Consider the following 13,868-nt stretch of genomic DNA (forward strand, 5'->3'; position numbering starts at 1 on the left):
CGGTCGAATGCCGAGTGCAGTACGGATACTAGGCAAAGTATCCTCATTACGCGGAGAATATGCTACTATTACTTGTGGTGATCACGGCGACATCACCCTCATATTAAACAGAGATTCCCATCTACAGATGGATCGAATGGTCGATGTGGTTGGAAAAGTCGTCGAAGTCGAAGGTGTAAGCATTTCCCTAGAATGAAAACGCGAGGCTTCATGGATTACCCGGAAACTAGCATCGTGGCTAATCTTGATGTAGAGTCTTGGTCTCAGAGTATTTGGAGCTACAGACTCTGGCAGCCCGCATGAAGTTGGTGGGTTTATTCACCGTGGTTCTCCCCTCCCTGGGAATCAAACACAATTAACTGATCGTACCAATATAACAGACTATAAGATCTATGAGCAAGTTGTGGAAAATACTCATAGGTTCAAGACTATTTTTTACGACTCGGGTTGAGGTAATTTGAGGTGCATGATGGACAACTTATGGCGTAAAAAGTAAAATGGCATTTCTTTTTTACTAGCCAAAAAGGACAGCACACCAGCTTAGTCTTGATGTGTATTTGCTGGAATATTTTTGAAAAAAGAAAAAAATATATGGACGTACAGATATACATGTGGTCCCTTGACTGCCTTGTCTAGGTGGTGAACATCATAGTACTCGATAGTTATCCTAGGATTTATTGGGTGCTCTCGAGTCATGATAATGAATATTAAAGTCAACTTCCATCTGGTGTTAAGATTTGCCAATATTAATAGATGAACCTCGAGTAATTAAATAAAGTATATATCGTACGATGGAGGAAACCTTTATAACAAGATCCGGCAGTTGATCACCGTCGTTTAATCTAACATAAAATTAAATACCGATTGTTACTTAATGGATCCTTCAGACAGAAATAGATATAATTGACATTTATTGAACGGAAGCAGTATCATAGAAGGAAGCGCGTGGTCCTAATCACTGGTAGCAAGTACAGTCGACCCAACCAACGCTCTTCTCAAAGTTATGCATCGCTAGTAACATGGAGTCGTTAATATTCTACAAGGTATCATCATAAACATAAAGGGTCGGGAAAGCAGGAAAACAATAAAGACAATCCAATAAAATAGACCTTTACCGCAAAAGGGTGCACGGCTAGAACGGCGCCATCCAAATGACACTGGTCCGTAGTGGTCATCATTTGTGTTTTTTAAGAAAGGAGGAAAAGGAGTGAAAGAGGGAATGGTGGGATGGAGATAGGGAGTTCCGCATTCTAATGCAATAATTTATTGACTTCTAGCAGAATCCCGAATTTCTTGAATCATTGCCGCGAAGACCGCTGGGTCAAGGCCTTCCATGGTGCCATTAGCCCGAGGGGAAGCATTAGTGTTATCCTTCGACCATGAATTCGTTAAATGCGAATCAAAAAGAGAGCCAGGATCAAATATTTCAGACTCTGGAAGGTTTGAAATCTCATTGATTTCGCTATCAAGTAAAGACTTAAAAGGTGAGATGGGCGGGACACTGCGAGCGCGTCTCGGAGTCTCGGGATTGTTATTCCCTGATTTAGCCTTGTCCCTCGACTTAGGGGTACAAGTAACGTCTTTCTGAGGCAGATTAGACGTTTGGCCGTTCTGAGGGATGCAGTCATTCGGATCCCAGTTTGCCCAGCTATCATTGATGGGAGTTTTCGGTGCATCGAACTGGAATAGAGAGTCTGTATGAGCAAACGAATCCGCCTCAGAGGCTAAGAAAGTAAGAACCATGTTATCCAAAGTATCGAGACCTTTAGATGGGCTTGTCGAGTCAGGTTGAAAGCTGTCATCCTTCGAGCCCTGGGTTAAAGCGCGAGCCGCTTTCTGGGATGGGGATGCGTTGGTTATAGCGTCGTGTAATTTTTTGGACCGGATGGACCTATTCCGACGATTTGGAGTTGGGCTACCAGGGAAATCCAGCGTGTTGTCATCGTCTGCATCCCTGAAAAGGTGATCAAGGCCATCAGCAGGGGTTTGTGGAACGTTTTCTTGACCTAATGGTCCTGTAGGTTTTTTGTGGGTTGATCGGGGACTTCGACGTAAGCCGTTAATCACGGAGTCGCTAAGAGACCTCATGGATTCGCCATCTTTATTCGAAGGGAACAATGCTCTGCGAACTGGCTTGGGAGTGAGCTGTGCCTCCGAAAACTGGGTCTTGCACGAATTCATATTTCTAGCAGGACTGGACTGAATGGCTCGTCTTAATGCTTCGAATGGATCTTGGTCGCGCCAACGATCATGTTTCTCTGCTGACTTAAGTGGCTCAGCGCTACTGGCCCTTACTTTCTCAGTCTGCTTTGAGTTACCTTTATTGGCCTCAGCATCAACTTCTGGTTGGGTATCATTCTCCGCCTGTGTAGTGGCACCTTCATCGCCTTCCGGAGATGAGGCATCTGAAGGGCCTGGCGAGGACTCTGTTCCTGTAGCGTTACGAGCCTTGCGCCGAGCGCGAGTCTCCAATGGTTGAGGTCTTATTGGCTTCAATTTTCGTTTTGGCTTTTCCTTTGGGACGACTTTGTGCCATTTGTGCTCAGGACGCATGCTCTTGAATTTGTAGAGCCATAATCCACATGCTAAAATACGTTAAAACACATGGCAAATATATATCATCAGAGTTGCTTAATACTCACAGTTGCAAAGGAGGAGTTGAACGAAGTCTAAATCATCATGGGCGAGTGATTTCTTATATATCTTGATCGAATTATGGGAACCATCCTCCTCAGGTTCAGACGGTTCCCAGAAAAGGATAGTCGGATCGCTGTTATATGCTTCAGCCTGCTCAGCGTTTGCTGGAATAACCTTCGAGTGGGCACGGCGCCAGGTCGGAGTTTCAATAGCACCGCAGTTTTCGCAGTACGGGGGAACTGTGCCTTCACGAATACATTGCTCGAGACGGGCTTGTACTTGTTTGGTCCGTTTAGCACCAGCTCCGCTGCGAGGTTTGGTGTTGTGCTGACTTGAGCCAGGAGTGGACACAAGAGGGAATTCACTTGCTAGAGGATGGAGTGGTTGAGTTTGTGGTTGCCAGGGCTGGGAAGGCCTGATGGGGTCACTAGCCGGAACACTAGCTCTTTGAGTGGCAGGCGCTATAGATTTGACGGATTTCATGCTAGCTCTCGAAGAGGGGCGTGAATTCGACATCCTGGGTGGCTGGGGTGGGAGTACCGGAGCAGAGTCCCCAGCAGAGCTTTCGAGCTGAGCACTACCCAACATTGTTTTGGTTTGTTCAGTGGATTGTTGTAATATCCGGTCATTTTGATTAGCGTCGTCATCAATTAGCGAATCGAACTGAGCACTCAAGAAGCCTGAGTCATGGTCAGACAATGGAGGAAGACCGGGGCTTGAAGCCTGGGCGTAATTGGTTTCCATGATAGGAGGGGATGAAGGCATATTAAAAGGCGTATCGGTAAACATGCTGTACTGAGGCTCCTCCGGAGATGTGGCCTGTGAATCAAAAGCAAGGCGGCTATTCGACACGGGCATTGGTGCTATCAGAGGAGAGTTCTGTGAGAAGTCAGATCGGCCCAAGGACTGACGGCGCAAATTGCTAGGAGCAATTCGATTTCGGCGAGTGGGACCTTGGGTAAGCGATGGTACGGGTGTGGGTGGTCGAACGGGTTCCTCGTTTGATAGCAGCGAGTGGCCATTCTGAGTAATTGGTGTTGGGCGGTGAATCCTCACAGATGCAGCCGTACTTGCGGCCACTCGGAGGGAGTTAGGTTGGCGTTCGATGTTTGTATTCACGTCGCCAGAAATATCAGTTCGAACCAGTTTCGCTCTCTTTGGGGCTGGTCCTTCTGTGGCCTCATCCCCACTGCCGTAGTTGGACATAATAGAACCCCTTCGGCTAGAAGTCCTATACGAATCTGGGTTGAGTATAGAAGCTCTTGACCCAGGCCGATTTATTTCGTCCACGGGCCTCTTTTGTTGGTTTGCAGACATAGCTACTCCTGGCGTTGAGGCACGACTTGGGGGGTTGTGAGAGAAATGGGCTGGGGAATCAGCGCGGAAGCTCCCAGGCCCAACAGTAGGCAGCTCACGGGGCGTCGAGCCATCACTTAAGAGCTGCTGCAACTTCTCCAGACCTGATCTGTCCAGGGGTGTGTGTTCTGATTCAGCTGCATTCTGGGATGAGCTGCTGCCCGAAAGTAGCCCAGGGTTTGATTTCAGGAAGGCTGTCCAGGCCTGAGCGTCAAAATCATGTGGTATGAGATTGCTTAATTCGCGGTACTTTTGCATACTCTCAAGATATTCACTCTGGAGAACAGTTGGCACAGGGACGAGACGGAGCTTGACCTCAAGGGTCTCCTGTGCACCTCTAGCAAATAACCCAGTGTTTTTGCAAACTCGTCCCGTGACAATGGTCTTGGATTGGTGTGCGGGGGCATTTGGCGTTGGTGAGGCAGAGGCCAAAACCCAGGAGAGCATTCCCTGACCGACCAAGGGAGTTTCATATTCAGAATAGTCGTACGCGTAGACTGTATAATCTCGTCCGAGCTTTGCAACCAATTCAGGGCTAAGAGGCGTGTTAGAAAAATTTTTTTTTTCTCCCAAAGAGAGGACACGCCATTGCCTTACCTTGCAGAGACAATAGTTTGAATGCAAGTTTTTAGCTCAATCACGCCAACCTGTGTTGTTTCATCAAGATAGGCAGTTTGGATATCTAAAATATGCGGCCACCTGGCAAGACAGTTGGTTTTGCTTTCGTTATCGAACGTGTAGAGGACCTTTACTATAGAGAAGATTAGTATTCACGAATTAGTTCTTGGGCCACCCGGGTATGCTTACGCCTCATAGGCCGAACAGAGATTCCTTCCTCGTTTTCCATTTTCTGACTGCAAAGTGGGGTATCAGAAGGAGTCACAGAAAAGTAAGGCGAAGACAACTGTTCTCTGGTGTTGTCTGTTTGCAAGGTTGTATGTCGAGGAAGCTAGAGGGTTCAAGGTAGCAGTCGACGGGTGCAATAGAAACGAATCGATAGCCTCAGTGAATGAGTCACTGCATAAGTTTGATGTTTGTGCCTGGTAGTCTGGCAGGCTTCATAACGTGAGGACTGCAGCGAAGTGTAAATATGGCAATGTCAGGATTGGCTAGAGTTGCAGTAATAGGAACATGTATCTAATGAGAACGAAGACCAAAAAGACAAATGAAAAAAATGGAAGCAACCCCTTCAATGGCCTCCCTCTCACGCGAGCTCAGCCTAGCAACCGCGTGTGTGTGGGAGAGAGGGAGAAGAAGAGGAAGAGCAGGGAGGCGTTGGAGGCGGAGAAGAAGAGGTTGGAGTTAGAGACGATCGAAAGTCGTGAAGCCAAACGCGATATTCGAGATTGCTGACCTAAGCGCGCGTGAATGGGAAGCAGATTTCCTGATACGGACTAGTGACGCGCCAGGTCCAACGCGCCTTCCGGTTTGGAAAAATAAGCCGCCGACGCGTGACACGCTAACCAGAATCGGTCATCAAAGCTTGGCAATTACTTAATAACCATCACGTGATATAAGAAAGCTTTAGGGCTTGTTGACTTTTTTTGCTGCGAAGATGCAGGAGAAAGACGAACGCAAAGAAGAAGAACCCGAAGCACGGAAAGACGTCGACACGAAGGAGCGTACCGTTGCTGCCCTTTTATAGCTTTCCCCAAGATGTCCGACACCAAGATTCAGTAAGCAGGCTCCCATTCACTGTCGAATCAGATGACTCAACCGGTCTTCCCCCCGCGCAATAGACGGCCTTGCTGCTACAGCGCATTGCCGCATACCTGCTAACATCTGGCTCTTGTTCTCTAGAGATCTGCTTAACAAGCCTCGCAGCGAGCTGACGTACGTTCCATTGGTCCTTTGAATGTCCCAAACTATCCTTCCCGTCAAACTTGAAGCTATCGCCAACCTCAACCACACCACAGCCGGACAACCACTTATTGCTTTGCTCTTGGCATCCGAACCCGTTCCAGCTCACTTTGTTCCTCGCGCAATAAATTAATAATGGTGGTGGGCGATGAGTTAACCTAGTACGCGCTATAGTGAATACGAAGTCTCTGTTCTCGAAGAACATGAGCTCACCACCGGTCCGCTTTCAATCCTCCAGACAGCTACCCGTGCCCACTCGCAAGTCTTGATCTCATGTCGGAACAACCGCAAGCTACTTGCGCGTGTAAAGGCTTTTGACCGTCACTGTAACATGGTACTAGAGAACGTCAAGGAGATGTGGACTGAGAAGCCCAAGGGTGGCAAGGGCAAAGGCGTCAATAAAGATCGCTTCATCAGCAAGATGTATGTCTACGCAAAGTTTGCCCGGACCTTCCCTTCTCACCGTATATGCGACGACACTATACTGACTCGACCATCCAGGTTCTTGAGAGGCGATTCAGTTATCCTGGTACTTTTGAGTTGAGCTTCGTTTTGGTTTTTTCTTAGCTCTACACTACGCGGTCCGCACACATTCGCCAATCTGTCACCTCCGTATACGACTTAGACTCCCGCCTACTTAGATCTCTCCACCCCAAAGCGGTAATCATGATGCAACAAATCGCTCTGGAGTCGCGGGAGACAGGCCTGGCCCGTGAAGTGATGCCTTGCTTCCATATTAAAGCTATGTCATGGAAGTCACTAATCCAGCATGTCGGCGTCTTTGGCGTTTCTTGTTTCCCTCCTTTCCTCCTCAAAATCCATACCGTTTTGATTCGCGATTTTCTTTTTCACATGGAGTCCGTGGTGGGATGGACCGGATATTCTGCACCGGCCCTTTGTTACACTTGGCGGAAGGTTAGGGTTTATGTGATATAGTAGCCCTGGAGAAGATACAAAATCCCCAGAATATGATGAAACATACAGCCTTGATTATTAAAAGGCGAACTGAACATTGCGACTCTTTTCCTTTCGCACCTTATTTGAGCCTTCACCTTGCGGCTCAGCTAGTCACGTGCTACGTCAGAGCAGATATGCCCCCCTTCCCTAAGTTTGTAAGACGGAGTTCTCAAGAGTATTAATATAGAGGTGGTATATCGGCATTATATACATGCGAAAAACGGAGGTACTAAAGATTGATTCAAACAGTAACGCCAGAAAAATGAGAGAAATGAGGAGGTGGGGAGGGGGGGTTAAAGGGACAGGGGAATGACCCAAATTAACTTAGATATTAGTCGCCATATTATTTACTAGATATTATACCCAAAATGAAATTGCAAAAGGAAACGCCAAAAGAAAGAAGTATAGATGGGATCATATACCCTCAGCTATACCGTTCAGGAACTCACTGAGACCATACGCACCAGGGTCAGGGATCTTGCCAACCCACTCGTCCTCACCACCAACGTACACAGCCCTTCCAAGGCTGGCTTTCATCATCTTGGTAGCCTCAGCGCCCTGGCTCGCTGCCTCAGCGGCTTTTCGGATATCTTCAGTTTCAATCAAGGTGTTGATGAAAGGTGACAATGCGTCCATAAGTGTTCGGTCACCAGGTTGGGCAGGCGTGTATTTGGCCAAGGCTTTGAGGGAGTGCTGGAGCGCATTAGCCCATATGGTTGATGTTACTGACATCGGGGTAGACTTGTCTTGTGCACGGAGGCCGTGGGCAAGCGCATTAAGGAATATGGCGTAGATGGCACCGCTGGTGCCGTCCATGGTGTTTTCGACGACGTCAATAATGCGATGCAAGGTCGCAAGAACGTCGGGAGTGAGGGGCGTGGAGGAGTCATTGATTTCTTTGAGAATGGCTTCTGCACCGCGCTGGAGCCCAATTCCACAGTCACCGTCTCCGACTATAGTGTCATAGCGGGTGACAAGGGGTTCCGCCTTAATAACTCGGTCAAGTCCCGAGGAAAGAACCTTTTTGAGGATGGCAGGATCAACTGGTATAACCGAGTTAGCTGGGTCCTACGTATAGTTAGATGCAGCTAGGGAGGAGGTACATACGGGTGAGGTTTGAGGGCTTTTCGACGGCACGGGGGCTGCTTGCTGACTCGAAGGAGGCGGATGTCTGATTGTCCCAAGTGGAGGTTTGGATTGGGGCAGCCCAGCCAACTGCCTCCGAGGGAGCATCTAGTAGTTCGAGAAACGATTTGCCTGCACCCAGTCCGGTGTCCGCAAGACGGAGGAGAGAGATACTAAAACCCATGCCATTGAGACTGGTCAAGAACGTGCCCTGGATCGTCCTCACAGGCTTAATTTTGTAATCTCTTTCTAACTGAAGGACTACTTCAGCGGTAAGGGCAGACAACTCTAGTGTGCTCACGCCTCCTAGGTTGTTGATGAGAAGGACAAACCTGTCCGAGGAGCTGTACTTGAGGAAGGCTCGCTCCTTATCATTTTGGTCAAGCATCTGCTTGAGCATGGTCTGTATCATTTCTTCTGCAGTGACCTTCATACGGTGGGAGCCAGGCTCGTTATGAATGCCCATACCGACCTCTACCTCACCGTGGGGCACCAGGTCGTCTGAATTCGGGTCCGGCATGTCTCGGCCTGGGACATGGACATGTTCCAGAGAAGAGCCAACGGAGACAAGGTTGTTATTGGCAAGTTGAGCTGTAGCATAAACCTCTTCCAGAGATGCACTTAACACACACATATATGTATTAGCATCGAATCAGATATGCAGGATTGAAAGAGAGGGATCAACACTCACCCTGTCTCAGCAAGAGCACCGACGATCTTCAGAACCATGACACCACCACCAATTCCTCTTCTGCCAACCTTTCCGCCCTTCTCACGACCAACACCGACGTCATCACTGATAGCGAAGAATTCGGTCTTGATGCCCGCTGCGTTGCCCTTTTCAGCAGCAAGTCCAAAATTCATGACGTCACCCGTATAGTTCATGACAATGACAAGGACGCCCTTGGAGCCGTCAACTCGTTGTAGCAGGGCCCTCCTGACCTGCTCGGCAGACGGAGAAGCAAAGATGGTGCCGGCCACCGACGCCGTTAGCATCCCCTTGCCTACAAAGCCGGCAAAGGCAGGTTCGTGTCCGGAGCCACCACCAGAAATGATGGACACCTTGGACTCGGTATCCTTGCATGGTCGACGGTAAATGATCTTGTTCTGCCTGTCGAAGGCCAGGGAAGGGTTGGTGAGGGTGAGGGAGTGAAGGGCCGAATTGACCAGGTGAGTTGGGTCCGAGAAGAAGTGTTTAGCTAGAGAGGCCGTCAGCATAGATCCTGGACACGCTCCTTGCAGAGCAAGTTACCAGCCTACTTACTCTGCATTGTGATGGCGGTATGGCTTTCCCTCTTGCTGTAGGACGCTCTGCCTATGGACGAGTTGTCTGGCTGTTTGCGCAATCTGACGGGTGCTATCTGACAATCAGACGGGGTTCTCACAGAGTAAAACGACAGATACAACTGCTCAGGAGTAAGAATATAGTACAGAGAAGAAGACTGGTGTGCCTGGAGGAGGAGGAGGAGGAGGAGGAGGAGAAAGAAGAGCGCGAATGTGCTGGTGACCGGCTGACCTTTGTAGTGCTGGCCTGATACATACGACCCGGCCGTCGGGGCGAGGCCCGACAAGCCAGGAGGGGCAACCAGCTGCCGGCGGCCATAGTTAGCATCAGGACAGCGCAAGCTTCGGGTGGGACAAGCCAAGGTACATGCGACTCCGGTCGAGGAACATGCTTCGACTGCTGCGGGATCTAAAAGGAAAAAAAAAAAAAAAAAAAAAAAAAAAAAAAGGTAGAAGAGAGCGTGATGCGTTGGAGGAAAAAGCAACGATGAGACGAGAGCTGTTGGTTCGGTGGCGGGTGGGCCTGTTACAGCGCTTCGGGAAAAACTCCCAGCTAACGAACAGCTAGTCAGGAGCTCTAGTTAGCCGGTTAGACGGCGGGTTCAACTAGCTAACTAACTACCCCGGACTGACGTCGAGCCGAGCAAGCATGTTACTAACCATGTCGGCCCAGGGCATTATCAGGGCCAGCTATGATGCTCCGGCGCCCGCTGGCAGCACCGCCGGCTGGGTGCCTGGCCACGCCGGACAGCAGCGCAGGCCTTCGACCTCTTCTCATCTCATGCCAGCGCCTTGCCCGGGGCGTTCATGGCTTTCAGCGCTGGGCAGTGTTGGGCGTCGGCCGGCGGCTGTCCCGGCTTACCGGATCGGGAAGTGCCGGTGATTTCGGCTTCTAGAGCTGTTCAGGAGCTTTGTAGGTAGAAGAAAAAGAAAAAGTCGGCCGAACATCGCAGCTTGATGGCGGGTGCTCGTCCAGTCAGTTGGCTGGATGGGCCATGGCAACAAGAGAAGATGGAGACTAGTTCTTGAGAAAATAACAAATATGGCCCTGGAGGGAGAAGCTTGATTGATCATCTGATGCTTCGAGATCCAGCTGATATTGCGTCGCATTTAGTATACATATAATACTTCAAAGGCCTGGACCGGCGGCATCACGTAAGTCACTAAATATAGGAGAAAGGCGTTGTGGAGGTAGCTGAGAGAGTTTAAGTCAACGAGCGTATATTATTATTCGTGAGATGAAAAAAAAAGTGCATGTCTTTCCCCCGTAGAACTCCGCTCAAAATGCATCAAAAGAGGGTGGTTTGTCATTCTTGGATGTTTTTATTTTTCTTTATTTCTTTTCTTTGGCCCATTCGTGTCGTTTCTTGGAAAGTCGTAGGAGATGGTGATCAATTTTTTTGTTTTTTTATTTATTTTTGAACAAGCTGTGTTTGGTCTAGGCAATATACTTGTACCGGTTGTTATCTTCTCGTTCAATGTAGTCCTTCTCAATGAGCCTGGCATACACGTGTCAGCAAGGCATTTTCTATTATTGTCAGTCAGCAGAGTGTTCGAGGCTTACTTGTCAATATTTTTCTTGATGTCGCCAAGCTCGAGCTGACCGCGATTCTTGGTTGCTTTGATTACTTCAGCTACCAGGTCTGAATGCGTAATGGTCTTGCGGCTTTTCATTATGCGTACGATCGCGGCCTGTGTCTCAAAGTGTCGGTCTGCGGCAACACGCTCGTGTGTCGTCTTGTTCTCCTGTTTGGTTTCCTTCAGCTGGATCTGGTTGATCTTGATCCGCATCTTTTGGTCCTCAAACTTGGCATTGTACGCAAACACGTCTCCTTCGTTGACCTCTTTGCCTTTGGGCTTTTTAAGGAGAACGCGGTATTTAGCACATGCTAGGGACTGTAGTGTTCTCTTCAGCTCCACATCCGCTACGAGAAGGAAACTATTGTTAGCATTTGAACGATGTTGTGGTCCACCTGAGCTACCCGGGCCAAACGGGAAACAAGAGGGAGAAAAGAAGAGCACAAAAGCTTACAAAGACCAGACGCCTTTTTGATAACATCGTACGATAGCGTTTCGGAACCGGCAACGTCGTTGAATAGGAGCAGTACGATGGCTTGGAACGAGCTCACAACCAATTCCTTGTCCCCAAGCGGGAACCGTGCTTTCAACTGACAATGGGCGAGGGTGTGCTTCCAGTGCAGCCTTCGTCCGCTGTATTTGTTATTATAAAATTCCTCAAAGTTGTTGATGGCTTGAGATATCGAGTCTGGTATGTTAACGGGCACATCCGGGTAACTCGGCCAGGCAGTTGCAGATATGACATTAACATTGAGATCAATCTTGGGCCGTTCGTTCTTCTCCCGCAGCAAGGCGTTATAGGAGGCCATTTCGTCCCGTGCAAGGTCCATGTCTTTAAACATGGTCTCCAAATTGTGGGTGAAATTGGAGCCGCACTCTGCGTTCTTCTGTGTTAGCCAAGCCCCAAATGCACAATGCATCGAGGCGATACATACCTGACTTGAGCCTTGAGAGCATGCTCTTCTCCGCTTCATCACTGGCACTCCTACCCATCAGGAGTCTTCTCGCGAGGTCGTTCTTATAGAACGCTTCGAACACGGCTTTGCCATGCACGAATCGGAAGAGGTCCAAGACTTGATCGAGCTGTTTATTGATTTCTGCATCCTCATCGGTAAGACTGGAGTTGCCGGTGATGTCCTCAACTGGACGATTCTGAAGTGCTCTCACTCCTCCCTTGAGCAACAGGTCGACGTGCTTTGCAATCATCTCACCGGGTTTGGGGTTGTCTGTCCCCCAGTTAGAATCGGTCTTCTTATGCTGGTTAATAAAAGTTTCAAACGATTCACGAAGAGTATGGCCAAGTTGTTCATGATTATGAAACGAAAATCTCCAGATATGATCTAGGCTTTGCTTAAAAGCAAGTAGTCTAGTGACCATCTCGGCCTCACGCGCTTCATCAAAGACAATAGAGGAACCCTGTTGGACGATATATTTACTAAACGCAGACTTTACATCCACGCCCATGCCCTTTCGTTCAAGCATGGAGAATAACCGTTCCAGAGCGGTGGCATTGTTTGCTCGGAGAAGACTAATGATATCAGCCTCTTGGAGAAGAAACTGTTTTTGATTAGCCATCAGATTATGATCGAGAAGCTCGGCCAACTTCTGTTTGGTCCCTCTGTCGAATGAGAGAAGGTCACACCGAGCCATCTCCCGCTCAATGAGCCGATACGACTTTTCCACATAGCTTGCCAAGTCGTCTTCAGCTACATGGGTTGCTGCCCAATTTCTATAATATGCCGCTGAATTCTCAAGCATTGATGGCTCAAATTGACTGGTGTAAACCTTTAAGTCGTGGAATAGCTTGATAGAACTTCTTAACAGGGTGGGGTCGGCATAACTATCCTCCAGTCTATCCAGCTCGATCAGAAGACATGCTCCCTTAAACACCTTGGATTTCAGAGTCTCGTCAGAAAACACCGATGAGCGGAACTGAAGAAGACCCATCTCGTATATAACGGGATTGTTGGGAGAATGCAGGAGAAAGGACTGATCTAGATAGTAGAAAATGGACCGAACCGTCACCTAAGCAAATGGTCAGTCAAAGTGGTTATTCTTCCATAATTTGTGCTGGACGAGGTATAGAAGGACTCACAAGTCGCGCATTCCACTGTGTCCATGCAGCTTCCACCGCCCGTAGTATCCCGGCCTCATCTCCGGATGTAGATTTGGCAAGTAGTGATTCCATGACCGTCCCTGATATATGTTCCATGCAACGGTCCTTGAGATTTTTCGCCAGATTTGGTGCTCTTCCCTGCCTGCACACATGCTCCACACCTCTGTATAGCTCCTCCAAGGAATACGGAAGCTTCTCATGGTTGAATATTGCCGTAAGAGCCGAGTCCAGCTGTGACCACACTTTTTCAAAATAAAGCTGTTGATCGAGTTTGGGAGTGTCGCGCAGATTCTTGACTTTGAGTGTCTTTGCACCTGTGTGGGGTGTAAAGCTGCTTGGATTGGAAGAATTGAACGGTCTTGTCCTCGCCAGCGGCGCTCGGTTGTCGGCGCGAGCGAATCCAAACGCACTTCCATTACTCCCCTTGCCGTCCGAGCTGGTGAACTTATACATCTTGTCGACAGTGATGGGCGCTAGCTCTTCGGACGAGGTTTCGCGGCCAGGATCGCATTCGTTGCGCCGTAGCCGCTTGTTGGACTGTGATGGAGGGGGCGCCTGCTTGTGGTTCGTGCTGTGGTAGTCTCTGCTAAAAAGATCCGGAATTGTCCGCTGCTTCTGTTCCTGCTCTTCTTGCGATTCGTCTCGGCTTGAGTCTTTGTGTTTCCTTTTACCCATTTGTTTGCGGTTCCCGCCAGAGGAGGGAGTAGGCATTAAGTTTCATCGATATGAGGTAGCCCAGCGGTGGGAGAGGACAAGCGCGGCCGGGCAGGACAAGCGTGAGAGAGAAGGGTGCTGAGCAGCAGGATAGAATCCTAGCCAACTGCGACCTGCTGGCTGCTTCGCATGCCCGTGGAACAGTGGCCTGGTGGAGGAGGATGGGAGGCAGACGGCGGCGATGAAGACGAAAGTTGTTTGCTTAGAAAGTCGAGCCAGGCCGGCGACAGCACGTGAAGTC

At 49.1% G+C, this 13,868-nt stretch overlaps 3 protein-coding genes across 3 annotated transcripts; all 3 read right to left on the reverse strand.

Annotated features, from left to right (window-relative positions):
* Nucleotides 1-1,263: 1,263 nt before the first annotated feature.
* Nucleotides 1,264-4,840, reverse strand: ARB_03383 (GATA transcription factor (Ams2), putative; the record flags this gene model as incomplete). The annotated part of the gene is made up of 4 exons (XM_003010635.1): nt 1,264-2,585; nt 2,643-4,528; nt 4,591-4,744; nt 4,801-4,840. The coding sequence occupies 4 exons, from the start codon at nt 4,838-4,840 to the stop codon at nt 1,264-1,266; spliced, it is 3,402 nt and encodes a 1,133-aa protein (XP_003010681.1).
* A 2,384-nt stretch (nt 4,841-7,224) lies between these two features.
* ARB_03384 (uncharacterized protein) lies at nt 7,225-9,997 on the reverse strand (the record flags this gene model as incomplete). Its single annotated transcript, XM_003010636.1, has 5 exons — nt 7,225-7,853; nt 7,918-8,555; nt 8,627-9,134; nt 9,200-9,742; nt 9,880-9,997. The coding sequence occupies 5 exons, from the start codon at nt 9,995-9,997 to the stop codon at nt 7,225-7,227; spliced, it is 2,436 nt and encodes an 811-aa protein (XP_003010682.1).
* Nucleotides 9,998-10,779: 782 nt separating this feature from the next.
* Nucleotides 10,780-13,624, reverse strand: ARB_03385 (uncharacterized protein; the record flags this gene model as incomplete). Its single annotated transcript, XM_003010637.1, has 4 exons — nt 10,780-11,144; nt 11,252-11,629; nt 11,733-12,822; nt 12,893-13,624. The coding sequence occupies 4 exons, from the start codon at nt 13,622-13,624 to the stop codon at nt 10,780-10,782; spliced, it is 2,565 nt and encodes an 854-aa protein (XP_003010683.1).
* Nucleotides 13,625-13,868: the final 244 nt, after the last annotated feature.

Source organism: Trichophyton benhamiae (assembly GCF_000151125.1).
Source record: "Trichophyton benhamiae CBS 112371 chromosome Unknown contix01456_5.r1.exp, whole genome shotgun sequence".
Taxonomy (NCBI): domain Eukaryota; kingdom Fungi; phylum Ascomycota; class Eurotiomycetes; order Onygenales; family Arthrodermataceae; genus Trichophyton; species Trichophyton benhamiae.